General features: G+C 41.6%; 1 protein-coding gene across 1 annotated transcript; it reads right to left on the bottom strand.

Moving 5' to 3' along the window:
- Positions 1–13,130: 13,130 nt before the first annotated feature.
- LOC121810667 lies at positions 13,131–21,753 on the bottom strand. Its single transcript, XM_042211419.1, has 2 exons — positions 21,492–21,753; positions 13,131–13,702 (listed from the first exon to the last, which is right to left on the bottom strand). Exons 1-2 carry the CDS (start codon positions 21,751–21,753, stop codon positions 13,131–13,133), a joined length of 834 nt encoding a protein of 277 aa, XP_042067353.1.
- Between the last annotated feature and the right edge of the window lie 5,683 nt (positions 21,754–27,436).

Genomic DNA, 27,436 nt, shown 5'->3' on the forward strand with positions numbered 1-27,436 from the left:
ACTTTCATTTTCACAAAAATCAAATATACAGTTGGAAAGTGAAGTAAGGAATTTCAAGTGGTTTTGAACTTCGATATTGATTCGTTTCATGGCGTGGCTACACATCTGGACCCTTCAAATCTGACGTGGTACACGGATCACATTTTTTGCCATTTGGTAGAAATATCTTATTTTAAATCGATGGTTGACAATCTAATTGTGATATGGAATATCTGCTACTATGTGATGTTATTTAGACTACCGTGCAACTTAAGTAAATACAAAGTTTTAATTTTTTTTTTAGAAAACCACTAGCCAAAGTGGCTAATTATAAACACTATATATTTGGCTCTTATACTTTGTTTTTTTTAATTGAATTAATAATAGTGATTTAAACATCCAATATTTTGCATATATAGGAGAAGAGCCGCACTCTGGTAGTAGACACGCGCCTACGGTCAGCGCATATAATATTGAAATGATTGGGATTAATATTAGAAATTGCTTAATGATTGGGTTTAAAATAATAAATTGTTAAGTATGAGTACCGTACTACATGAGTTAATCTCAATTGAGCTAAATCATTCTATTTCAGATTTATGGGCTGAAATTGCTTTAGAAATATATGCGTTAAGCCCAATAGAGCAAAATTAATCAAATTTGGATTTACTGGCTGCTGAAATATTTTGGAATTGAGCCTTTTATGAATTAGTTCATTAGGGAATACTAAGTTTAAATTGAGTTATTTAATTAGTTTTGGAAGTAGAAATTTTTAGTACAACAACTTTTAATCAAAAATATTACTCCATTAAATTAATAATTTTAAGCAAGAAAATAAAAAAAATTATTGGCAATAATAGTGGCTTCTATTCATTAAAATAAGTAGTCCATTAAATTAATACTCCATCCATCCCAGTTTAGGAGTGCAATTTAGTTAGGGCACGGGTTTTAAAAAATTGTTGGAGTGTGTAATAATTGAAGTAAAATAGGGTTGTTGGAGTGTGTAATAATTGAAGTGAGTTAGTGAAAAGTGAGACCCTTTTGACTTTTTGTATGTTTAGGATTTTATTTTATTTTATTTTTATGAAAGTAATGACATTTGAGTGTAAATTTCATCAATAATGAGGACAAATTTTATGTCCAAATATGGTAAATCCTAAATGGGACTCTTAAACTGGGACAGACGGAAATGATAAAACAGGACTCTTAAACTGGGATGGAGGGAGTAATTTTTATTAGAGTGAACTTCAAAATTGGTCTCTGGAAAATGAGATTCGCACGTTTTAAGTCCCTAGATTCACACGTTTTAAGTCCCTGTAAAAAAATAATCACCACATATCTCTGAAAAATCATTAATCACATTTAAGGGTCATTTCCACTTTTTTTTTTTTCATTTTACCCCTAAACCCTTTTATAGTACTATACTTTATCTAATTTTTTTTATATTTTAGGAATTCAAATATAACACCATACTTTTTTAGTTTCAATTTATATAAAAATACAATGTGCATATAAGTAGATAATAAGTAAAAAATATGCAATACAAATTTTAAACTATATCACTCCATATAGTTATATATTTTTTACATAATTATATGTACATAATATTTTTATAACACTCAATTTCTTTAAAATTGTACTAACTGACTAAAATTTAAAAATTATTTATAATATTATTTTAATAGGCTAAAAATTAATTGATTCATTGTTTAAATCATAAAAATAGTAACTTTCAACTATAACTTTAAATTTCACTCATTAGAACCATAATCTTTTATCAAAAGAAACATTGCATGGGTACGAGCACAACTCCATATGATTGTAATATTTCAACTACATTAGGGCTCGGGAGTGCTCAATGCTTCCACAAACGTGATGATCCAACTCACAACGTGGGTGGGTTACTCTTATTGCAGTTTCATTTTGTATTGTGTTCGCCTAGTCTCTGATGTTGGTTGCTTGGCTTCTGGGTTTTTGAATTTTCACATTATTTTTGGTTTGTACTAGGTTGTAAGTTTGCCTTTGTTTGTGAGTTGCGTGCATTCTTTCTTGTTTTGTTGAGACTTATTGGCTACTTTTGGTGAACTTTGAGCTCGCCCCTTATGGCAGGACAAAACGTGCACTTTTAGTTTGCCTTGTGATATATTATCCCTATTTACTATTCAAGATACTAATTATAAAACACAATTATTAAAGTGCGTTGAAAACAACAATGAAGAATTGGAAAAACAAAGACTCAAATTAAAATAATTTGAAAAAGGAAGATAAAAGAGGAGAGTACCATAAACACAATAATTGTAGTAATTGAGAAAAAGGAAGATAAAGGAGCAGAGTACTAATGCAACAGTGAATGCATACAACATTGCATGTCATAGCATAGCAGCATGCCATGTTACGTTACACTCAGAATTTTGTTGGTTGGAGACCGGAGAATACCCAACTCGCACAGTTGGGCGCGTGCGATCGAATCCAAATCGAAGGGAGTCTTTAAAAAAGTAGAAAAAACAGAGACTCCATTTTACTTTCCGGTGAACAAATGGAGTAAAAAAATAGAGAACGACCCATCTCAAAACAAATCACGTCCAAGAATATTTTGGAATAATGAGATTTAGCATTGTTGAAAGATATGAGTATTATTCATTCAACTTGTTCAGAAAATTACAATGGGTACGCCTCCTTTAAATATGCCAAGGGTTACATAAAATTGGCAAGATTTGCCATAATACTCATTCCCTAATTAATTTTTTTTCCTTGCTTACCTATTTTCCTTACTTACATATTTTCCTTTCTAACACTCCCCCTCAAGTTAAGTAATGGGATTACCGATACTTAACTTGCCCAATACCTCATGGAAGCTTCTTGCATCGACAGCTTTCGTGAGTATATCCGCCAACTGATCTTCAGATCTCACAAAAGGAAGTTCTACCGTCTTGGCCTCTATATTGTCCTTGATGAAATGTCGATCCACCTCGACATGTTTTGTCCGATCATGCTGAACTGGATTTTCAGATATACTGATTGCCGCCTTATTATCACAGAACAACTTACATGACTTCTGTGAGTTTAAGTTCAACCCAGTCATCAATTTCCTCAGCCACAGAATCTCAGTCAACCCACTCTTAATCCCTCGAAATTCAGCTTCTGCACTTGACAAGGCTACCACTTTCTGTTTTTTGCTTCTCCACGTGACAAGATTTTCTCCCACAAAGGTAAAATATCCAGCAGTTGATTTTCTGTCATTTGGGTTCCCTGCCCAATCAGCATCCGTGAATCCATGAATCTCTAAATGTCCATGATTCTCGAATAGAATCCCATGGTTCGCTGTCCCTTTCAGATATCGAACAATCCTCAGTGTTGCTTCCCAGTGAGCTACTTGAGGTGCATGCATAAACTGACTAACTACTCCAACTGCATAAGCTATGTCGGGTTTAGTGTGGGATAGGTATATCAATTTCCCAACTAAACGTTGATATCTCGTGCGGTGAGTGGCTTCAGCTCCTTCAACTATCCTCAGACCATGATTCTGAACCATAGGAGTATCTGCTGGCTTACAGTCCAGTAGTCCTGTCTCGGTTAACAAGTCAAGTACATATTTCCTCTGACTGATGAAGATCCCCTTCTTTGACCTTAGCACTTCTATACCCAGAAAGTACTTCAGTAATCCCAAGTCCTTCATTTCAAACTCTGCAAACAAATTCTTCCTTAGCTTGCTTATTTCCTCTTCATCATCTCCCGTGAGAATCATGTCATCTACATAGATGATGAGGCATGTAATCTTTCCTTCTCTTTTCTTCAAGAATAATGTATGATCAGAGTTGCTTTGTTCATACCCATACTTCTTCATTGCCTCAGAGAATCTCCCAAACTAAGCTCTAGGTGACTGCTTTAGCCATATAGTGTTCGTTTTAGTTTGCAAATCTTTCCTCCTTCGAAATCTCCAACAAATCCAGGTGGTGGCTCCATGTAAATGGGCTTCTTCAGTTCCCCATGTAAGAATGCGTTTGTCACGTCGAACTGATGTAGTGGCCATTCCCTGACTGCCGCTATTGAGAAGAGCACTCGAATAGTACTCATTTTTGCTACCGGTGAGAATGTTTCAGCATAATCAACTCCATAAGTCTGAGGGTATCCTTTGGCCACAAGTCTCGCCTTATACATTTCAATCGACCCATCTGGCCTCCGTTTGATAGTGAAGACCCATCTGCATCCCACAGTTCGAACTCCATCAGGTTTAAGACATACTTCCCATGTATTGTTCTTCATCAGAGCCCGCATTTCTACTAGCATTGCTTCTCACCAGTGAGCAATTTTCATAGCCTCCTCGGCCGTATATGGGATTTCTTCTTCTTCGTAAAGTGCTGCTTCAAACGCCCTAGCCATCTCTGTTAGATTTGCTTTCGCCAGATTCGCCATAGAATATCGGCTTCTACTAATCCTCTCAGGACTGTATCTCTTAGCCGGGACCCCACGAGTAGTTCTGTTGGGGAGTATATAGTGGCCGGTATCACCATCAATTGCAGCATTCTCATTCTCGTCTACACCAAAAGTGTCAGGAGTAATAACTGTATTATCTGAGCTAGTTTCAGGAATTACCTCGGATATCACTGGAGGAGGACTCAATTCAGGCGTAGGCGGTTGAGGAGGCTCTACAGCAGATGTGACTGACTCGGCAGTGACACTAGCTTGTTCTGTTGGTTCCACGTTTGAGATACTTGGATGTGGCATCGGAAAACTGAGGGGTCCAATTTTATCACACTCCCCCTGAACAACACTCTCCCCCTGACCCCGAGGTTGGGTGTGATAGAAGTATTAACTTTATAGAAAATTACAATTCATGGTTGTTATAACCTTCCTAGACCCCGGGTGATAGTATCGATAGCCCTTCTGATTTACCCCATACCCCAAAAAAACACATTTTATTGCACATGCAGAAAATTTTCCTCTTTCGTGTTTCGGTACATGCACATAAACGGAACAACCAAAGATTTTGAGCGGAAGTATGAGAGGTGGGGGGATATCAGTAAGGGATGCGAGAGTCTGCAAAGGAGTTTTCATACCCAAAATTTTTGTAGGCAAACGATTAATCAGGTAGACAGCAGTGGCAACAACTTCGGGCCATAAAAATTTAGGAACATTTGAGTCAAAAAACAGGGCTCTCGTGACCTCTAGGATTATCCTATTCTTTCGTTCAGCTACACCATTTTGTTCAGGAGTGTAAGGACAAGTAGTTTGATGAACTAACCCCCTTTCTTTAAAAAAATCAGTCATGTCTTTGTTAACAAATTCCCTACCATTATCGGATCTAAGAATTTTGATCGTGGTTTGGAATTGTGTCTGGATCATTGTAAAGAAACGGGTAAATTTTTCAAAAACGTCAGATTTATGCTTCAAAAAATATACCCAAGTCAATCTAGTGCAGTCATCCACAAAAATAAGAAAATATTTAAAACCATGATCACCAACAATAGAAGCTGGACCCCAAACATCGGCATGCACTAGAGAAAAAATAGTCTTAACACGAGTATCACTTGATCTAAAGGATTGTCTGTGGTTTTTTGCCAAAACACAAGATTCGCAAGTAATATCCTTAAAATGGGAAACCTTTGGAAAAAGCAATTTTAAATAACCCGAGGATGGATGCCCCAATCTGTGGTGCCACAACCAAGCTTCCCGATTTGCAGATCCGTGAGCAAGCATCGCGGTGCCACCTTGTTGAGTAATCTCATCCACATAATAAAGACCTTGACGCTCAGTGCCACGCCCAATTATCCTCCTCGTCCTGATATCCTGTAATACACAGAAATTTGGATGCATTAGTAACGTATAGTTTAATTCTTTCGTCACGTGGCTGATAGACATAAGTTTATGAGATCATTTGGGCACATAGAGGCAATTTGTAAGCTTCAGGGTTGGGGATATTTCAATGGTTCCACTCCCACCCACAGCGGTCAACTCTCCATCGGCAGTTTGAATTTGGCTTTTAGTTGCCCCATTAAATTCACAAAAATCTTCCAGATTGTAGGTCATAGTATCAGTTGCCCCACAATCAAAAATCCGCTCACTCTCCTTAGGGTCAATTTTACTTTGGGCAATGCATGCAATAGGTATATTTTCCAAGGGTGCAAAACGATTTGGGCTTAAGACGGAACTTTCAGACAGTTTTGGGGTCAAACGTGGAATATAGTTTTTCTGGGATCCTAACTGTAATTTTCCCGGGTCATATTGCATATATTCTGAACTATAAGGACCAGAAATTAAATTACTCATGCTTTGGGGTTTATTCTGAAAATCAAATTGGGGATCGGGGTTTCTCAACCCCAATCCGTTACCTCCATATGACCCGCCTCCTTTCTTCTCCGCGAAGGCTGCCTCGCCGGGCCTGCCGCCTCCACCTGGTTGAGGACCGGTATCTCCTGCTCTCCCACGGGTGTTAGTCATCTCCCTATTCCCTGCTCCTTGCAGAAATAATCTGCCTCTATCTTCGACTCCGATGGCTAATCGAGCTTTAGCCTTTTGATTTTCATCCCACCATTTCGGAAATCCAACGAGGAGGAAACATGTATCTCGAGTATGTCTTTGTTTTCCGCAATGAGAGCATCAAAATTTTGATTTGTCGGGTTTGAAACCGCCTTGGCGATTGGGCTGTTGCGCGGCGGTTCGTGGTGGTGGCTGTTTTGGTCGCGGTGGTGGCTGGTTTCTGACGGCGAACCCGTGTCCGACTTGGCCCGATGATGATCCATCGTTGATTGCGCCGGTCTGGAGATCGATGTCTGCTGCGGGTATGATTTTCAACCGCGTAGCTTCTCGTTTTACCAGACCGTATGCGGTCTCGGCTGAGGGCAACGTGGTTTCCTTGAGAATATCCCTTCGGATCCTGTCATATCTTGCATTCAAGCCTGTTAGGAATTTGAACAGCCGTCTTGTTGCTACATACGTTCGAAGTTGGCTAATCCCCTTGTCGCAGCAATCCACAGGTTGATGTTGGCATCGGTCAATTTCGACCCAGATTCCGTGGAGATGTCGCCAATATGTTTCTAGCCCATGTTCCCCTTGCACGATTCGGCCTGCCTTTTCCTCTAGATCGTACAACAGATATGGATCTGCAGTATTTTCGAATGTAGTTTGTAGGCTCTCCCACAGAGCTTGCGCGGTTTGGTTATGTGCAAAGTCGACAACAATTTCTGTTTCTACGTTGTCAATTATCCATGAGAACACTGTCATATCGGCTTCCTCCCATTCTGTGTACCCCTTCATTCCAGGTTCCGGTGGCTGCGGTGTACCGGTGATATACCTGTTTGCTCGTCTTCCCACGATGGCTACTCTCATCAGCCGTTTCCATAGGGGATAATTCATCCCGTTGAGTTTAACGGCTAGAGTAACATTCTTACTCATCTTTAATCGTGTCTCCTCCATATTTGGTTTCTCTTCATCGTCTGACATGTTGCACGTTGAAAATAACCGCCTTCTTGGTCGGGAAAGTTATTAGGCTATGATGATTTTGTTATGAGCCTTTGCTCTGGTACCATGTTGAAAGATATGAGTATTATTTATTCAACTTGTTCAGAGAATTACAATGGGTACGCCTCCTTTAAATAGGCCAAGGGTTACATAAAATTGGCAAGATTTGTCATAATACTCATTCCCTAATTAATTTTTTTTCCTTGCTTACCTATTTTCCTTACTTACATATTTTCCTTTCTAACAAGCATCAACAACGAACAACGAACTCACCCTAATTACTCATGTACACTACACACACTAGTAAATTTGATTGCCAAGGAATAAACCTCTAAGCCTTCCTCTCCTTCCTCTCTCTCAAATTCTATCCGTACTGTAACTATATTGACTTCTGTTTCCAGCGCTTCTGCCACCGGTTTCTTTCCTCTGTTGCGACGCGAACAATGTAAAACCAAAAACGCCGGATTTTGACGAGCCTCGAAGCGAGCACACCGGCACGTTGATAACCGGAGTGACACGGACGTTGGCTGAATATGACCGCTCCATTCCACGATGCTTGTGTCTTGGCCAATCGTTGAAACTGCTGGTGCTTCTCTCCAAACTACGGAACACGATTTTTCCAGAGGAGTTAATCCGAGGACTGTCCACGGAAACGTCGCGAACCAGCACGGCGGTTTCAGGAGCTCTTCTCATCTGGCTCCGTCCAGTCTGGTTTGTTAGTCAAATTGAATGGCTTAAGGTGGTGGATATTAATGAAAAACTTCTTGTTTGTCAAATTTAGTAGGCAATTTTTGTCAAAATTTGTGGGCACTCTTGCCTATAAATAGAATGCATGGTAGCATTCTAAGATCATCCCAACACACACAAATCATTCCATACACTAACGTGCACAACGTTATATATAGTGATTGTGGTAGTTTTATCTTGAGTGTTGTACTATTCTGAAATAGCGAGGATCTCTAGTTTTGCCCGTGGACGTAGCCAATATTTGGTGAACCACGTAAATTTGGGTGTTCTTTATTTTTCTTTTTTTCTCTTTCGTTTGCCACTTTTATTGTCGAATTTAGGCAAAGCAAATCCTAACAGTGGTATCAGAGCCATTGGTTAAGGATTGCTATTTATTACGGCTGGTTCTACCGCCTATTTTATGGAAGGTTCTACCTCCTTGATTTTATAATTTATGGAAGGTGCTACCTCCTAAGCTAATTTTCGGAAAGGCAGGTTATACCGCCAAATCATTGTTTTGTGTGGTTATTGTGCCAACAGGATTAGCTCGATTAATTGGCGAGCGGAAATTTTGTTCAAATAAAATAGCAGTCGGAAATTCCTTCTGGTGGTGGATTCAAACCATGGCGGCCAAATTCGACATTGAAAAGTTCAATGGGAGCAATTTTGCTCTATGGAAATTGAAGATGATGGCAATTTTGAGAAAAGACAATTGCCTTGCAGCAATTGGTGTCAAACCCGCGGACATGACGGATGACAAGTGGAACGAGGTGGATGGCAATGCAATTGCCAATCTACACTTGGCACTTGCTGATGGAGTATTATCCAGTGTAGCGGAGAAGAAAACATCAAAAGAAATTTGGGACACATTAACCAAATTGTACGAGGCAAAGTCGATGCATAACAAAATCTTCTTGAAAAGGAGATTATATACCCTGAGAATGGCGGAGTCAACAACAGTGACTGACCATATCAACACTCTCAACACCATGTTCTCTCAACTGACCACGTTGAGCCACACAATCCAAGAAGCTGAACGCGCAGAGCTCCTGCTTCAGAGTCTACCTGATTCATACGATCAACTTGTTATCAACCTCACAAACAACCTTGTGCCGGACCAATTAATCTTCGACAATGTTGCTGCCTCTGTTCTTGAAGAAGAAAGCCGACGCAAAAACAAAGAAGATCAACATGTGAGTTCACACCAAGCAGAGGCTTTATCAGTAACGAGGGGGAGATCGATGGAGCGTGGCCCCAGTGGGAGTCACAACAAAGGTAGATCGAAGTCGAGACACTTGAAAAATATCAAGTGCTTTGGCTGCGGCAAAAAGGGTCATTTGAAGAGAGATTGTTGGAACAAGAAGAAGGGTGGAGAGCATGAAAAATCAAATGCTCAAAGTTGTGTAGCAAGTGCTTCAGATGATGGAGAAGTACTGTACGGTGAAGTATCAACCCAAGCAGAGGGCAGAAAGGCGTACTCTGATGTTTGGCTCCTAGACTCGGGAGCAACATGGCACATGACACCCCGGAGGGAATGGTTTCACAAATATGAATGTATTCCGGGAGGATCGGTGTACATGGGCAACGATCAAGCCTTGGAGATTGCTGGAGTTGGTACTATCAAAATAAAAATGTTTGATGGTACAGTACGTACTATTCAGGATGTACGACATGTTAGAGGACTCAAGAAAAATTTGTTGTCTTTGGGACAACTGGATGATCTTGGATGCAAGAGTCGCATCGAAAATGGGATCTTGAAGGTCATCAAAGGTGTACTTGTGGTGATGAAGGCGGAGAAAGTTGGATCCAATCTGTACATGCTTAAAGGAGACACATTTCAACATGGAGAAGCAGCGGTCGTGACAAGCAAAGCAGAAGAATCAACGATGCTATGGCACCGAAAACTTGGTCATTTGACGGAATGAGGTTTGAAGATTCTCGCTGAGCAAGGGTTGCTCCGTGATCTCACAAAGGTTTCTTTACCCTTTTGTGAGCATTGTGTTACAAGCAAGCAGCACAGATTGCAGTTCAACAACTCCAGTTCTAGAAGTAAATCCATACTGGAGCTTATCCATTCTGATGTCTGGAAAGCGCCGGTTAAGTCCTTAGGAGGAGCTGAATACTTTGTGTCATTTATTGATGATTACTCCCGGAGATGTTGGGTGTATCCAATCAAGAGAAATGGAGACGTATTTTCAATCTTCAAAGTATTCAAGGCGCAAGTAGAACTGGAAGCCGAAAAGAAAATCAAGTGCTTAAGGACTGACAATGGTGGAGAATACACCAGTGATGAGTTCGTTAGCTTTTGTAAAGAGGAAGGTATCAAACGGCAATTTTCAGTGCCTTACACTCCTCAACAAAACGGCGTAGCGGAGCGGATGAACAGGACTCTTCTAGATAGAACAAGAGCCATGTTAAGAACTGCTGGATTGTCTAAATCATTTTGGGCAGAAGCAGTAAAAACTGCATGCTATGTTGTAAATCGGTCACCGTCAACAGCTATTGAGTTGAAGACACCAATGGAGATGTGGACGGGGAAGCCAGCAAACTATTCACGCATTCATACTTTTGGATGTCCAGCATATGTGATGTACAACACCCAAGAAGTTACAAAACTAGATCCAAGATCTAGAAAATGTATTTTCTTGGGGTATGCTGATGGAGTAAAGGGGTATCGCCTGTGGGATCCTACTGACCACAAGGTGATCATCAGCAGGGCTGTAAAGTTTGCAGAAGATCAGTTGCAAGAAGCTGAAAATGATAGTACGAGAAATGAGAATGTACAATCTGCTGAGATTCAAGTGGATTGGATCGACAAGGAGAAGGATTCCTCTGAAGAAACACCAGAGCCGAGCAATGATGATCCAAACGAGATTGAAGAAACTCAAGTCCAGAGGCCATCTCGTGAGAGAAAACTACCTGCTTGGCTCTCAGACTATGAAACTGAGAGCAATGTTGCATATTGTCTTCTAATTGAGGATGATGAACCATCAACGTTCATGGAGGCAATTAATTGTCCAGAAGCATCCAAATGGACGGCAGCAATGCAAGAGGAGGTGAAGGCTCTACATAAGAACAAGACATGGGATCTAGTTCCACTTCCATCTGGAAGAAAAGCTATTGGAAATAGATGGGTGTACAAGATCAAGCGTAATAACAATGATCAAGTGGAACGATATCGTGCTCGATTGGTGGTGAAAGGATATGCTCAGAAAGAAGGCATTGATTTCAGTGAAATATTTTCTCCCGTGGTTCGACTTACAACTATAAGAGTTGTACTGGCCTTGTGTGCTACATTTGATTTGCACTTGGAGCAGCTGGATGTTAAAACTGCATTTCTTCATGGAGAACTTGAAGAAGAAATTTATATGCTCCAACCAGAAGGCTTTGTTGAAAAAGACAAGGAGAACTTGGTTTGCAGGTTGAACAAATCTCTGTATGGTCTCAAACAGGCGCCGAGATGTTGGTACAAGAGATTTGATTCTTTCATTTTAAGCCTGGAGTATGACAGACTCAGTTCAGACTATTGTACGTATTACAAAAGGTTTGAAGGGGATAATGATTTCATTATCTTGCTGTTGTATGTGGACGACATGTTGGTAGCAGGCCCCAACAAAGATCGAGTCCAAGAGTTAAAGGCACAGTTAGCTAGGGAGTTCGACATGAAAGATTTGGGACCAGCAAACAAGATTCTAGGGATGCAAATCCATCGAGACAGAAATGAAAGGAAGATTTGGCTTTCACAGGAGAACTATTTAAAGAAGGTCTTGCGACGTTTCAACATGCAAGACTGTAAGCCAATTTCTACCCCACTTCCTTTCAATTTCAAGTTATCCGCAACAATGAGTCCTAGCAATGAAGCGGAAAGGGAAGAGATGTCTCGAATGCCGTATGCATCAGCAGTAGGGAGCCTAATGTATGCCATGATCTGCACAAGACCAGACATTGCACAAGCAGTGGGAGTAGTCAGCAGATACATGGCAAATCCTGGCAAAGAACATTGGAGCACGATAAAAAGGATTCTGAGGTACATTAAAGGGACCTCACATGCAGCTTTATGTTTTGGGGGATCTGATTTTACGGTTAGGGGATATGTCGATCCAGACTTTGCAGGAGATCAAGATAAGCGAAAATCCACAACAGGATATGTATTTACACTTGCTGGAGGAGCAGTGAGCTGGATTTCCAAGTTGCAGACTGTGGTAGCATTATCTACAACGGAAGCTGAATACATGGCTGCTACACAAGCTTGCAAGGAGGCAATTTGGATACAGAGGCTTTTGGAGGAACTCAGGCACAAGCAACGAGTGATATCGTTGTATTGTGATAGTCAGAGTGCCTTGCACATTGCAAGGAATCCAGCCTTTCATTCCCGGACGAAGCACATAGATGTACAATATCACTTTGTACGAGAAGTGGTAGAAAGCGGACAAGTGAATATGCAGAAAATCCACACTAAAGACAATCTAGCAGATGTCCTGACCAAACCAATCGCAACAGACAAGTTCCTATGGTGTAGATCCTCATTTGGTCTTGCAGAAACGTAAGCTGACATGGATGGCAGAACTAGAGAGACTGTGTGAAGACATGATTTCATCAAGTCTTCAAGTGGGAGATTGTTAGTCAAATTGAATGGCTTAAGGCGGTGGATATTAATGACAAACTTCTTGTTTGTCAAATTTAGTAGGCAATTTTTGTCAAAATTTGTGGGCACTCTTGCCTATAAATAGAATGCATGGTAGCATTCTAAGATCATCCCAACACACACAAATCATTCCACACACTAACGTGCACAACGTTATATATAGTGATTGTGGTAGTTTTATCTTGAGTGTTGTACTATTCTGAAATAGCGAGGATCTCTAGTTTTGCCCGTGGACGTAGCCAATATTTGGTGAACCACGTAAATTTGGGTGTTCTTTATTTTTCGTTTTTTTCTCTTTCGTTTGCCACTTTTATTGTCGAATTTAGGCAAAGCAAATCCTAACACGGTTTTCTGATTTATATTTTGACAATCGAACTCTAGACAGATTTCTGCTGGTGGATTGATGAGCATTGCGAATGCCGCTGCTTGGCTTTTCTGAATCAAGCGAGAGTCGAGGCAGATCGTGGTGTTCGTGGCTGGATGAAGACGATATTGACTCATTATCTGAGTCCTTTAGCAATGGTTGATTTAAGGATGAATTTAAGGACGTATTCATTGAGGACTTGGAGCTGCGCTGAAGCATATGTTTGAGGCCTCTGGAGGAATTTTTGTTGTTATTCGAGGATTCAGACGACGCCATTCTCGGATCCTCCTGCTTCATACTGCTGTTCTGGTACAGATTCTTCAAGCCGATAAGCTCCTTCCACCGGCTAGAGCACCTCGGCGCCTCGGTCGAAAACAAATTCGGATCTCTGGAGGATATCTCATTCCTACGCCGATACTTAGGCGTATCCGGAGATCTGGCTTCTGAAAACGCAGAGTGCCAGAAGGAGGACAGCTGCAACGGAACGAGTTTTCCGTCGGCGAAAAGCTCATCGGCGGGAGGCATTGTGATGAATCCGCGAATTTCTGATGTTAGTAAATGCTGGTAGAGAATACAGATCACGACACAGAGATTTACGTGGTTCGATTTACTGAGGTAAATCTACGTCCACGGGAAGAAAAGAGGGCAGAGTTGTATTGCTTGATCTGTTTTCTACAGCTTACAATACAGACTTGCTATTTGATCTTTTATCTCTAGAGAGCTTAGAAAAACCTGTCTACCAGATCTAAGTTCTATTTATATATTGAACTAAGATCGTGGCTTGCATCACCACCCTAAGTCGTGGATGTCGTGTAGGTCATGGCCTAAGATCGTGGCCTGAGTTGACACCACGTGGTAGTGGGTGTGTTGGAAGTTGTGGAAATCCTGCATGGGTCCACTAACTCCTTGTTCGGTCGAATACTGAGACCGAACTGCTTTGGTTGTCGATCTGAGAGTAGAGCTTGATGCCGACCTGAGAGCAGAGCTTGATTGGTTGGCTTTTACCGAGCTGTAGGCTGAGGCCGAACTCTTTGGTAATGCCGAACTCATACTCTTCCTTGGGCTTTGGGTTTAACGAGCTGTAGGCTGAGGCCGAACTCTTTGGTAATGCCGAACTCATACTCTTCCTTGGGCTTTGGGCTGATGGGCCGTCATTGCTGTTGGGCTTGTTTAGTACGCACCCCATCACTACCCCCCCCCGAAGGGCGAAGTGAATCACTTCGGCGAAGTGAGTCACTTCGGCATTCTGGATAAAGGCAAGGGGGAGGCTGATGTCAGGGGACGTGCCTTGCATTAAATGCGACAGTAAAATCCGGCCGTTGAATCCTGAAAAGGTGGGATTCGAAACGGTGCGACGATTTTGAAATCTTCGCCGAATCTGATAAATACCTCCTTTCTTCATCATTGAAGCACTTTTGCGACTGCTTCTTCTGCACTCTCTCTTTTTTGCGAAAATTCTCTCTCTCCGCTTTCAAGAATTTCTTCAGACTTTCTTCACCTTCAAAAAGTAAGAAAAATGTCTTCTTCTTCTTCTTCGGAGTCGGGTAGCAGTAGGAAAGGGGATAAGGGGTCTTCTAGCCGGAAGGAATCCGGGGAGAAGACCGTAGAGTACTTTCACAGCGTCTTGAGTAAGGACACCGTGATATCTCTACACGAAAAATATCTTCTTCCCGGGGGGAAGGCGGTGGTTCCCGACGATGATCATAGGGCTAACGACCCGCCGGAGGGTTATGCCACCATTTACGAAGCCTGCTTAGAATGCGGGCTTCGTTTCCCTCTTCCCCCACCTTTTGTAGAGCTTCTTGATTTTTTTCAACTCCCTTTAGGTCAGGTGACTCCGAATTCTTGGAGGCACTTGTCGGCTTTTGCTGCCGAACTCCGTAGGCTAGATAAGGATCTGTCTCTGCGGGCAATCCTTAATTTTTTCCAGTTTAAAAGGAAGGGATCTTGGTTTTACTTGATCCCCTTACAGCCTTTTAGGGCCTTCTGCAAAACCAAGTGGCCGAAATGGCAAAACCGTTTCTTTTTTTATAATAGGACTTCGGCTCCGGGCTTTCCTTGGAGAAGGCCGAAGTCCGTGATTCCCCATCCTCGGTTAGAACCGTTGGCCGAGCTCGAGGGCGAGCTCAATAAGATTCCTATGATTAGGAAACAGTACTCGGAAACTGAGCTCGTCAAGGGCGACCTCGTGTTCAATATCTCGTCTTCGGACGAAGAAACTGAGGGTGAGGATTTCTTTTTTATGCTTTACTGCTTTAGCGGCGAAAACTAACCTTGCTTTCTTGCTTTTTGGCAGTGTACATGCTGAACAAGGCTATCCGAAAGTCCTCCGAGCCTGTGGAGCCGGAGAGGCAGAGAGCCCCTCGCTCGGCGTCTGAAGCCGAGAAGAATCCGAAGAGGCAAAGAACCTCTTCTTCGGATCCGAAAGAGCCGGAGCCGTGTTCGGCTAAAGGGAAGGGGAAATTTCATGAGTCCCCAAGAGTGCCGGGGAAAGACCTGGTCATCTCCGAGGTGGTTGCAGACATCCCGGAACACGTCCCTGAGCCTTTTCAATGGCCGACGAATTTTGTGGAGGTAAGCTTTCTGACTTGGCTTCTTTTCCACATTTTTTGATGGCCATTCTGTTGAGTTTTTTCCTTGTTCATCTTCAGAGAGCCAAGCTCGTCTCCGTGGAGCTCTCCAAAGCATCCCACGACTACGAGGAGATGCAGAAGAAGTTGCATCTTGCTCGTAGTCTGGCCGAACAGGCTGAGGCCAAATTTGAGAGGGCCCGAGCTGCTAGGATCTCGGCTCAGGATGAAGCCCGGTCAGCCAAAAACCAGCTCATCATCCTGCAAGAGCAGACGAAACACCGGGAGGCTCAGAAGGAGGCTGCCGCCGTGGCTGCCCAGGGGGAGGCTCTCCGTGTTTACACGGAGAAACTCTTTTTGAGCAGCCAGTTCTCGGCCTTTGTCGGTAGTCTGGTAAGGCTAATTACCGATAAGGGCGAGCAGGGGGCCGACGTCGTGCTGCCTCTGTACAGCCGAGAGATAGCAGCTCGGCTTCAGAATCTGCCGCTCCTTGAGGAGCTCGCTTCATCCTCGGTCCTGCTTTCTGCAGACCGAGTCCGGAGTTGTCGAGCTGATCGAGACGAGAACCTGGAGGCTATCTTTGCCTCCGTGGGACCCGTTTCACCCGCTTCGACTTACAACGGAGAGGGTGAGGCCGAGCCGCTGGAGCGGGAGGCCGAAGTCGAGCGGGCCGGGCATCCGGAGAAGGACGCCGATCAGGAGGCGGAGGCGAGGCCGGCAGGATGCGAGGCCGAGGCTGAGGTAGCTCAGGAGAAAGAAGCTGAACCAGACCGAGGAGCCGGAGACGAAGCTGGCGGAGTATGATTTCGTCTCCCTTCTCTTAGTCTAGTTTCTTCCTTGTAAAATGGCCTTGAAGCCCTCCTAGTGTAAAAAATTTTCCTTGTGAATGAAAAATTCTCTACACTTGTCTTCGTATAGCTTTTCGTACTCGCCTTTATTCCTGTTGTATTTTACTATCTGCTCGGTACAGCTGCCGAACTAATATAGCTGCTTTGTACTCAAGGAGATGGAGATACTTTACTGGAAACGGCTGTACTCTTCGGCTTTAGACGAAGCTGAGAAAAGAGCTATAGCCGATCAGACGAAGAATGACGAGCTTCTGGCTCGTTTAGTGAAGCTGGAGGCCGATAATAAGGACTTAGAGTCCGATAAGAAGGATCTGGAGGCCGAGCTGAATACGACCATTGCTGAGAGGACTGCGTACGAGGATTACATCCGTGTGCGCGGGGGAGTGACCATATCAGATGTTCAGAGTCGAGTTGACGAACTGTGGGAGGAATATCATGTACTCCGGAGGAACAATGCGCTGGAGAGCTCGGCTTGCCAACAAGTTGTGAAATCATTACGGCGCTGGGCTTCTCGGTACGACATCATTCTTTCCCGGCGTCCCCCAATCGAGAGATTCCTTAGGCATTTCCCGCCAACAGATGCTCGCACTCCAGATCAAGCCTCTGGTTCCCTTGTTCAAAATCCTACTCCAAGTCAACAACGAACTCCGGAACAGCCGGAAACGTCAAGACGAGAACGGGCTCAGGAGCAACCGGAATCGTCAAGACAGGGACGGACTGAAATTCGCCGAGGAGTTGTGACTATGAGCGAGCAAGATCAGCAGATGCTTATTGCAGAGACTCTTCATCGCCGAGGGGTTAGAGCTTCTGGGGCTCGCGGAAGAGGTGTTGGGTCGAGGATAACATCTCGTCGACCTGCTTATTCTTCATCTGCTCGGAACAACCGAACTCGGCTTCCAGAGGATTTTGCAGATAGGTGGCTTAACTTCAGCAACCCTGGACAGTAGAATAGTCCTTTGTAATAGCGTAACGCCATTTTGTAGGGTAGCGGAGTTGTATGCCGAACAAGATTTGAAAAATGAAATTTTGTTTTCGCTTCTAACACTGTATTTACAGCTTAGCGAAAAAATTTCATCGTACTTGTCCTCGGTCTTATGAAGTAAACTTCTTTGACCGGACTTGGTCCTTGGTCTTATGAAGTAAACTTCTTTGACCGGACTTGGTCCTTGGTCTGATGAAATAAACATCTTTGACCGGACTCGTCTTTGGTCTGATGAAATAAACATCTTTGACCGGACTCGTCTTTGGTCTGATGAAATAAACATCTTTGACCGGACTCGTCTTTGGTCTGATGAAATAAACATCTTTGACCGGACTCGTCTTTGGTCTGATGAAATAAACATCTTTGACCGGACTCGTCTTTGGTCTGATGAAATAAACATCTTTGACCGGACTCGTCTTTGGTCTGATGAAATAAACATCTTTGACCGGACTCGTCTTTGGTCTGATGAAATAAACATCTTTGACCGGACTCGTCTTTGGTCTGATGAAATAAACATCTTTGACCGGACTCGTCTTTGGTCTGATGAAATAAACATCTTTGACCGGACTCGTCTTTGGTCTGATGAAATAAACATCTTTGACCGGACTCGTCTTTGGTCTGATGAAATAAACATCTTTGACCGGACTCGTCTTTGGTCTGATGAAATAAACATCTTTGACCGGACTCGTCTTTGGTCTGATGAAATAAACATCTTTGACCGGACTCGTCTTTGGTCTGATGAAATAAACATCTTTGACCGGACTCGTCTTTGGTCTGATGAAATAAACATCTTTGACCGGACTCGTCTTTGGTCTGATGAAATAAACATCTTTGACCGGACTCGTCTTTGGTCTGATGAAATAAACATCTTTGACCGGACTCGTCTTTGGTCTGATGAAATAAACATCTTTGACCGGACTTGGTTTGTGTCCTAATTTGGCGAGTTTTATCGCTCGGATCGGACTTTCCGTTGTCCTAATTTGGGGATCGGACTTTCCCTTGTCCTAATTCGGCGAGTTTTATCGCGTGGATCGGACTTTCCCTTGTCCTAATTCAGGCAAGTTTTATCGCGTGAATCGGACTTTTGTTGCAGTTCGTTTCAGACGAAGTGCTTGATTCTTAAGCTGAATTGTGGTCTTGTATCTTCTTTAGAAGCTTGGACTTCACAATCATTGGCTTATTGCAGTTCGTTTCAGACGAACTGCTTGTTTAAGCTGAATTGTGGTCTTGTATCCTCTTTAGAAGCTTTGACTTCACAATCGTTGGCTTATTGCAGTTCGTTTCAGACGAACTGCTTGTTTAAGCTGAATTGTGGTCTTGTATCCTCTTTAGAAGCTTTGACTCACAATCGTTGGCTTGTATATGTTCTAAGAAGGGGATCAGCCTTCGAAGAACAAGATACCTCAGCAACATTTGTAAGAGACGACACGCACAGAGACAGACAAAACACACAGACAAAACGCACAGAGACAAACAAAGACCAAGCAAACCAAAGAAAGCACATTGACCGAACAGGACTCAAGACTGACTGACCGGACTGTCTCTTACAAATGGAACTTTTTGAGGTTGGAAACGTACCATGTTCGGGGTACTTGTGCTCCTGACACGTGAGTCAATTTGTAAGACCCTTTGCCGAGGACTTCTGACACCCGATATGGACCTTCCCATGTGGGTTCGAGTTCGCCCAGCTTTTCTGCTCGGCTTACTTCGTTGTTTCTCAAGACGAGATCTCCCACTTGAAATTGCAGCTTTTTCACCCTTTGGTTATAATACCGGGCTACTTGCTCCTTGTACTTGGCTGCTTTTATGCAGGCCAATTCTCATCTTTCTTCGGCAAGATCTAGTTCGGCTCTCAGTCCGTCACCATTCATTTCTGAGGAGAAATTGAGTTCGGGGACTGGGTATGCCGATCTAAACCGGAATCACGGCTTCAGTGCCGTACACCATCGAGTTCGGCTCCGGTGTGACTTCGGTCATTTCGCCTGCCTCTGACTCCGGCTGCTGTGATTGCTATGCTTGATGGTGCCGAGCTGATTGCTCGGCACTTTTAAGCGCAATCTGCAAACTCTTGCTCTTTTTTGATCACCTCGGATGACCGCTATCCCTCCTTTGGTGGGGAAGGTGTTCGGCGAGGAAGCCTCTGATCGCTATGATCGGGCTTCTTTTCGTCTCCTCTAGATGAGCTGTCTAAAGACCGTTTTCGACGGTCTGCCTCATCGGCTCGGGAGAACTGGTCCGCAATGTCCCACATCTCTTGAGCTGTTTGCGGACTGCATTCCACGAGCTTTCTGTAGAGAGCTCCGGGCAGGATTCCATTTTGGAATGCCGAAAAGACAAGTAGATCATTGAGATTATCTACTTGTAGGCATTCCTTATGGAATCTCGTCAGGAAGTCGCTGATCTTTTCGTCGCGACCTTGACGTATAGAAAGCAGCTGAGCCGAAGTAATCCGGGCTTCCGCTTTCTGAAAGAACCTCCTGTGGAAAGCATCCATTAGATCTCGGTAGGATCTAATGCTGCCTTGAGGAAGGCTGTCGAACCACCTTCTGGCGTTCCCGATGAGCAGCTCGGGGAACAGCTTGCACATATGGACTTCATTGAGACCCTGGTTCGCCATATTATACTGATAGCGTCCCAGGAAGTCATGAGGATCCACCAACCCGTCATAAGTCATTGACGGAGTTCGGTAGTTCTGTGGCAAGGAAGTTCGGGTGATATCGTCCGAGAACGGAGTCTTCACTGCTCCGTACATGGCGAACCCGACACCTCTTCGGTATGGAGGAGATGGAGTTCTCCTGTGATTCCGGTACCGAGGAGGAACAGGAACATGTCGGGTGGAGGATTCTTCTTCCTGGAAGACACGGCACTACTGCGGTAGTGACTTTCATGTCTGGAGGAGGAGGGAGAATCCACCGTTTTCGTCTTCGGCTGTTGGCTCTTTTGCAGGAAGGCTAAGAACTCATCCTGCTTCTCAGCCAAGAACAGCTTGACAGCCTCATTCAAATCAGGCTGCTGGGAAGACTCGGTATGTGGACCTTTTGAGCGGCTTGTTCCTTCATCGTGAAAACTGGAAGTAGATGTCTCCCGAGGCTGTTTTCCGGACCTGCGGGCTGGACTAGCTTCCTCATGGTTTTCACGAACGGTATTACGGGTAGTATGTGATCTGGTATGCATTTTTTTGGGGTGGAAAAAGGGTCAAAAATTCGCTTTATCACAAATTTGGTTTTCTGGTTCCCACAGACGGCGCCAGTGATGAATCCGCGAATTTCTGATGTTAGTAAATGCTGGTAGAGAATACAGATCACGACACAGAGATTTACGTGGTTCGATTTACTGAGGTAAATCTACGTCCACGGGAAGAAAAGAGGGCAGAGTTGTATTGCTTGATCTGTTTTCTACAGCTTACAATACAGACTTGCTATTTGATCTTTTATCTCTAGAGAGCTTAGAAAAACCTGTCTACCAGATCTAAGTTCTATTTATATATTGAACTAAGATCGTGGCTTGCATCACCACCCTAAGTCGTGGATGTCGTGTAGGTCATGGCCTAAGATCGTGGCCTGAGTTGACACCACGTGGTAGTGGGTGTGTTGGAAGTTGTGGAAATCCTGCATGGGTCCACTAACTCCTTGTTCGGTCGAATACTGAGACCGAACTGCTTTAGTTGTCGATCTGAGAGTAGAGCTTGATGCCGACCTGAGAGCAGAGCTTGATTGGTTGGCTTTTACCGAGCTGTAGGCTGAGGCCGAACTCTTTGGTAATGCCGAACTCATACTCTTCCTTGGGCTTTGGGTTTAACGAGCTGTAGGCTGAGGCCGAACTCTTTGGTAATGCCGAACTCATACTCTTCCTTGGGCTTTGGGCTGATGGGCCGTCATTGCTGTTGGGCTTGTTTAGTACGCACCCCATCACATTGCAACCGGATCTTCGAGGCGGAACTCGAAATCAACGAAATCCTTGCTGGAGAGCTCCAGATTTGGCTCTTTCAGCTTCTCATAGCTCGCATTGTGCAGAAGCGACAGACGCTTGGGAGGCAACCTATTTGAGGCGTCCTCATCGGGAAACTCGCGACTGAACGATATCCTCGGGCTAAGCCAGCCGTAAGAGGGAAACGCCGCCGGAGGACAGTCGAGGAAGTTATCCGGCGGCATTCCGATGTTCTTAACGCACGCCGACGCCATCATAGGCTAACATGCAAAATTTCGCGATGCTCAGCGCAAGGATCAAATTGCTTTCAACATAAATATTGTAAAAAAAAGTCTGGATAGAGAATAAAGAGAAGAAATGGGCAGTTTAGTATCAGCAAAAGGGCATGATAAAGGGCATGATAAAGGAAAAGATGGAATGTTGGGAGCTAGGATGGGAGAAGCCTCTTTCAAATTCTCAAACAAGTAGGACAGCATGTGTGTGGACTGTGGAGGACAATACTAGGGTATATAAAAAACGTATAATAGTATATCATTTTAAAAAGTAACATATTCTAAAGAAAAAAAAAAGTAAATTATTTTCTAAAATAAAAAAATAGTACAAAATACATCTCAAAATATAAAGGTATAATACCTTCTTAAATACGTTCTTAAAATACATTAAAAATACCCGGAATAATATTACAAATTACAATAAAATTAAAAATTACATAATTAAAATCATAAAAATTAAAAAGTACATAATTAAAATCCTAAAATTTAAAAAGTATGTAATTAAAATCCTAAAAATTAAAAATTACATAATTAAATTCATAAGTTACTGAATTTCGTCCAAATGGATGATGAATGTGTGTATTTATAGATGGTTTTGGGATTAAATTTTTTAAAAAAAATTCAAAAAACGGTAATAAAACGACTATATTTTTGGAAATCCGAAAATATTTTTTTTTATTTTTGGTATTATTTTCAATTTTTTTAAAAAAAGAAAAAAAGGAAATGCCAACGGCACATAGAAACACGCCACGTCGCCCTTCTCGCTGGCACGGACGTGCTCTATGCATAGAGCACGTTCGTGCTAGCGGCAAGGCGCAGCGGTGGACAAGCTCGTCATTGCTAGCGGCAAGGACGGACGGTGAGCGTGTGCTCACCGTTGCAGGTGCTGTTACATTCTTCCCCTCTGGAGAACATTTTTTCATGAACAGAAGACAAAATATGGTAATTTTAAGAATTTACCTTTCCATGGAAAGGTAATGGGATCCCTCTAAGATGAGAAAATGTATAAAACCTTCTCAAATACCTTTTTCCTTGGTAGTTATAAGACTTTACTTCTTTAATTACATTTCCTCTTTGAGATGCTCTTAGTGTGTGCCCCAACAAACATAGTATCATAGAGGTTGAAGGGGTTGGCAGCGGAAGCACAAATAAATCTGAGAATAAGATCTATTTAGTAGTATTCTCGTAAGTATCACATGTATCATGCTAATAACTTGAATTAAAACATGCTTTTGATTAATTGAAACCTAAAACATGCTTTCTACGGAATAGAAGTTATACCTTCTTGATTCTCCAAAGAATCATTGATGGCTTACTACTTCTCCACGTGACGATCTTCGATACTCGACCACAGATCTTCTTACTGGTTCCCGAACTGTATTCCGATATCAGTGTGGCTGATCTTATCAGGATACTAGGACTCAAATAAAGAAGACAGAAGTTCCTTACGGAGTAGTAAAAGGGAGAAAATTCCGTCCACTACAAAGCAGAGAGAGGGATGAAATTTTCAGATAAAAATAATTGTATTTTTATCTCTCATTTATTCTCCTATTTATATTATGTTCGTATTTGGGCCCAGTCAGGGATATACAGAGGTTTGGATGTGGCCTCACCCAATTATCTTTACTAATTAAATTGAACCCACAATTTAATACAAGCTTATATTGGAATATCATTTTCAGCCACTACAGTAATAATATTGCACTGCCTATCCAAATCCGAAATTACAAGTAATCCAGGTTTCCATTTTGTTTAAATGTTTATGTCCATTAATTAAATAGTGTCTGCTATTGACTTAATTAATTAACATCTTATTAATTCCAAGAGTGGACTTAGCAAGAAACACTTATTTATTATTCATGGAATAATTAAATTCCAACTAGCTAGGTTTCGAATAATAAAACCTTGTTTCGAGCTCATCTTGAGGACATTATCAAACGAGACTCACCTCGCACACGATTCAACATAATAGCAATCCTAGCACCGCTATATATTAATCACCACTACTCAAAATATCAGGATTATTGGGTTGCGAAAACCCCGCACCATTTGATAAGTCAAAGTAGTGAATAATCAATACCGTATGCTCATTGCTAACGTGTGTAAATTAAGGAATAGTTATTTATCAAGACCTCATCTTTAAGTAACATAAAGACATGTCTTGTTGTTAGATCCATTCGCTGTTAGAATCATTAAAAGTTAAAATTTAGTCTCTTACCACATGCAAATTAAAAACTTCGGAGTGTTACAACAAATCAATTGAAATTCATGCGCCTCCACCCCCTCCCTCCTCCACAGGTGCCTCCACTCTTAGCCACCTTCGCCGCCTCTTTCTCTTACCCGTCTCTACCCTCGTCCTCCCTCCTTCACGGGTGCCTCTACTCTCCTCCGCCTCTACCCTCCTCCCACTGCCGGCTCTGCTGTTAGGATTGGTATACTGAAAAGCATATTTCGAGCATGTTGCACGGATAGAATTGCTTGTACACAATAAACTCTACAATCCACTTTTAACCCAAGGCGAGAAGAATTAATTTTATCGCATTGGTGTTTGCTTATGCATTTATAAGATGTTTCTCAAACATTTAAATGTATAAGAAGCAAATAAGTCTAATTCTTCTGCATAGTAGACTGGTCGTGAACGACGTTCACAGAAGGTGATGCAGTCGGTCCTTTGTAGAAGAGAAATAAAATTTCACAACCTAGATAGGCTTTGGCTACCTATCGTGAAAGGTTGCAGTGTCAGTCCGCATGTTTCCTTACCTTAGGAAATAAACGACACTGGTGTGGTATAGCACTAAAGGATCTAACAGTTGAGATAAGTCTTTATTGCTATTTACTGAAAGACGAGGTCTCGGTGATTGTTATTTCTTAATCATTGTTGATATAACATTGAGCATACGATATTGATTATGCACTACTTTGATTTATCAAATGGTGCGGATTTTTCGCAATCCAAGAATCCTGATATCTTGGGTAGTGGTGATTAATGTATAAAGGTGCTAGTATTGTTATTGTAATGAATCGTGTGCTGGGTGAGTCCAGTTTGATAATATCCTCAAGAGGTGTTCGAAAAAGGTTTTATTATTCAGAAACCCGGCCGGTTGGAATTTATTCCAGAATAATAAATAAAGATTTTGAACTAGACAACTCTTGGAAAAAGATATTAATTAATTAAAGTAAAATAAGAAGCTTAAATTAATTAATGGATGTTTATATCTTAAACACGAGAAATAATAAATTAAAGAGGTAAAGTCTGGATTACTCGTAATTTGGGATTGGATGGGCAGTCAATATTATTTTACTATAGTGGCTGATAATAATATTCTGTTGGACTTGTATTAAATTGGGGCTCAATTTAATTAGTAAAAGTCCAACAGGTTTGGCCCAAGTCCAACCTCCATAATCTGACCCATAATAACTCTATATAAAAGGAGATTAGAAAGAAGATTAAGAATGAATTTAATCATTAATTTTCGTGCTCCCCTCTGGGAGTGGACGAAAAATCGGTTTTTGATAAAATTGATATTATGTCTTCTTTCTAATCAAGCCCCCCTTTTCGATTCTGACAAGCTTTGCCCACCCAAAGGTCATTATCTGAGTTCGGGATACAGATTAGAAGGTTTTTGGTTGAGTACGAAGAACATCACGTGGAGAAGGCGCAAGCAATCGACGATTCTTTGGAGAATCAGATCGGTAATTCTAAACCGTAGGAATTCATGTTTTAGGTTTTAATTCCTTTTACATGAATTATGTGCGTTCTTGGATGCAATTCTGTGTTTAACATGTAGTTAATTAATCCCATAATCGGTCAAATAGATATGTATGTATGATTTATTTGTGAATGCATGACTTCCGCTGTGCAAGGGGCTCCAAACCCCAGCAATTGGTATCAAAGCCAATTTTTGGCTCTGATTATGTGGATTAATTCCATGTTATGTGAATTGTGAACAATGAGTTTCTTCGTTGGTTTGTGTGGTTGTTTATTTTATCACAATTACGAAGAATGGTTATACGATGACGTTGCCGAATGGGCAAGCCACGCCGTCGAGAATAGCTATGATGTGTTGGAAAGTTTTTTCCTTAGTAAATGTAATAAAAAACCAATCAAATCGTAATGATTACATGGAATGATTAGTTTCAATCTCTTAAATCAATTGTGAGTTGGTAACGTGAATTCATCTTCGCGGAACTATTCGATTAAATTGAAAACGTCTGTTCAGGATTGACGACGATTCGCTCGCGATGGAGACAAGCCGTGGTCCTGGCGAGTCCACGGGATTTGCGGGGATAACCGCAAGATATCAGTGCTACAGCAGCGGGTGCGACGACGCAGCGACAACAGCGTCGGTATCCCGCAGGGCAGCGCCGCGATGCGACGACGACACGGCAACAGTGCCGGAGACTACGGACAATAGATGTGCGAGTGGGAGCCCTTCGTGGGCAGTTCCCAGACTCGAAAGACGGTCAACGAGGGAGGCGAGAGCAGGCTGTTGTGACAGTAGCGACACTCGCGCGGATCTTCGTCCCGTGATTTCACTTTCCAAATTAGTTAGGGTTTCCTAAACTCTTGGAACTAACTTTGGATTTAATTCAAGATATGATTTTAAAATGAGATTTGAATATATTTTAGTTGGATTATCTACAATTTGTGGATTAATTGGTATTTATCCTAATGGATTTAGATAGATTAAATTCTATCTAGATAAATCCTAGATATATTAGGATAATAATTAATTTTATTTTATTTTGTCTTATGGATTTTTGTAGGATTTAATTCTATGTAAATAAATCCAAGATAGACTAGATAAATAATTAATTATGTTTGGATTTTATCCTTATTTTATGGATTTGGATAGATTTGATTCTCTCTAGATAAATCCTAGATAAATTTGGATAATAATTAATTTTATTTTGTCTTATGGATTTATATAGATTTAATTCTATGTGAATAAATCCTAGATAGACTAAGATAAATTTTAATTAAGTTTATCCGTATCTTGTAGATATTGATAGATTTATATCTATCTAGAATATATCTGGATAATTAAAATCCATGTTTATCTTTATCTTGTGGATATTTATAGAATTAATTCTATTTAGAAAATATCCTAGTAGATTTAGATAAGTAAATGTATCTCTATCTTATAGATATTGATAGATTTATATCTATCTATAATATATCTTAGAAGATTTAGATAATTGTTAATCCAATATTGTAATTATCTTTTGGATTTAAGATAGATTTAGTTCTATCTAGTTAAATCCTAGTTGAATTAATTATTATTAATTCTAGTTTATCCTAATTTTATGGATATAAATAGATTTATTTCTATTTAGAAAATATCCTAGATAAATTTGGATAAAGATAATACAAGATAATCCTAATCTAATTGGATTTTGATAAAATTAATTTTATCTAGTATGAATCCTAATAGATATGATAATTCTAGTTTCTTATTCTAAATAATCTAAGATTGTTTAAATCTTAGAATGATTGGATTTTATCTTCGTCTTATGGATTTGGAGAAACTTGTTTTTATCCTGAAATATCCTTGTATGATTTAGATAATGATAATCCAAGGTTAGTTTTATCTTGAATATTAGGATTTGATTTTATCCATGTAAAATCTAGAATAATCCTAAGAGGATTTAGATAATTCCATTC

This window comes from Salvia splendens, chromosome 7 (genome assembly GCF_004379255.2).
Source record: "Salvia splendens isolate huo1 chromosome 7, SspV2, whole genome shotgun sequence".
NCBI lineage: Eukaryota > Viridiplantae > Streptophyta > Magnoliopsida > Lamiales > Lamiaceae > Salvia > Salvia splendens.

What these genes read in the sequence shown, in the direction of transcription:
- LOC121810667 (XM_042211419.1), bottom strand. Translation starts at nt 21,753, where the DNA reads ATGGCGTCGGCGTGCGTTAAGAACATCGGAATGCCGCCGGATAACTTC. An exon ending in GTTCCGCCTCGAAGATCCGG is followed by an intron (nt 13,703 to 21,491) that starts TTGCAATGTGAT and finishes TTCGCGGATTCA; the next exon opens with TCACAATGCCTCCCGCCGAT.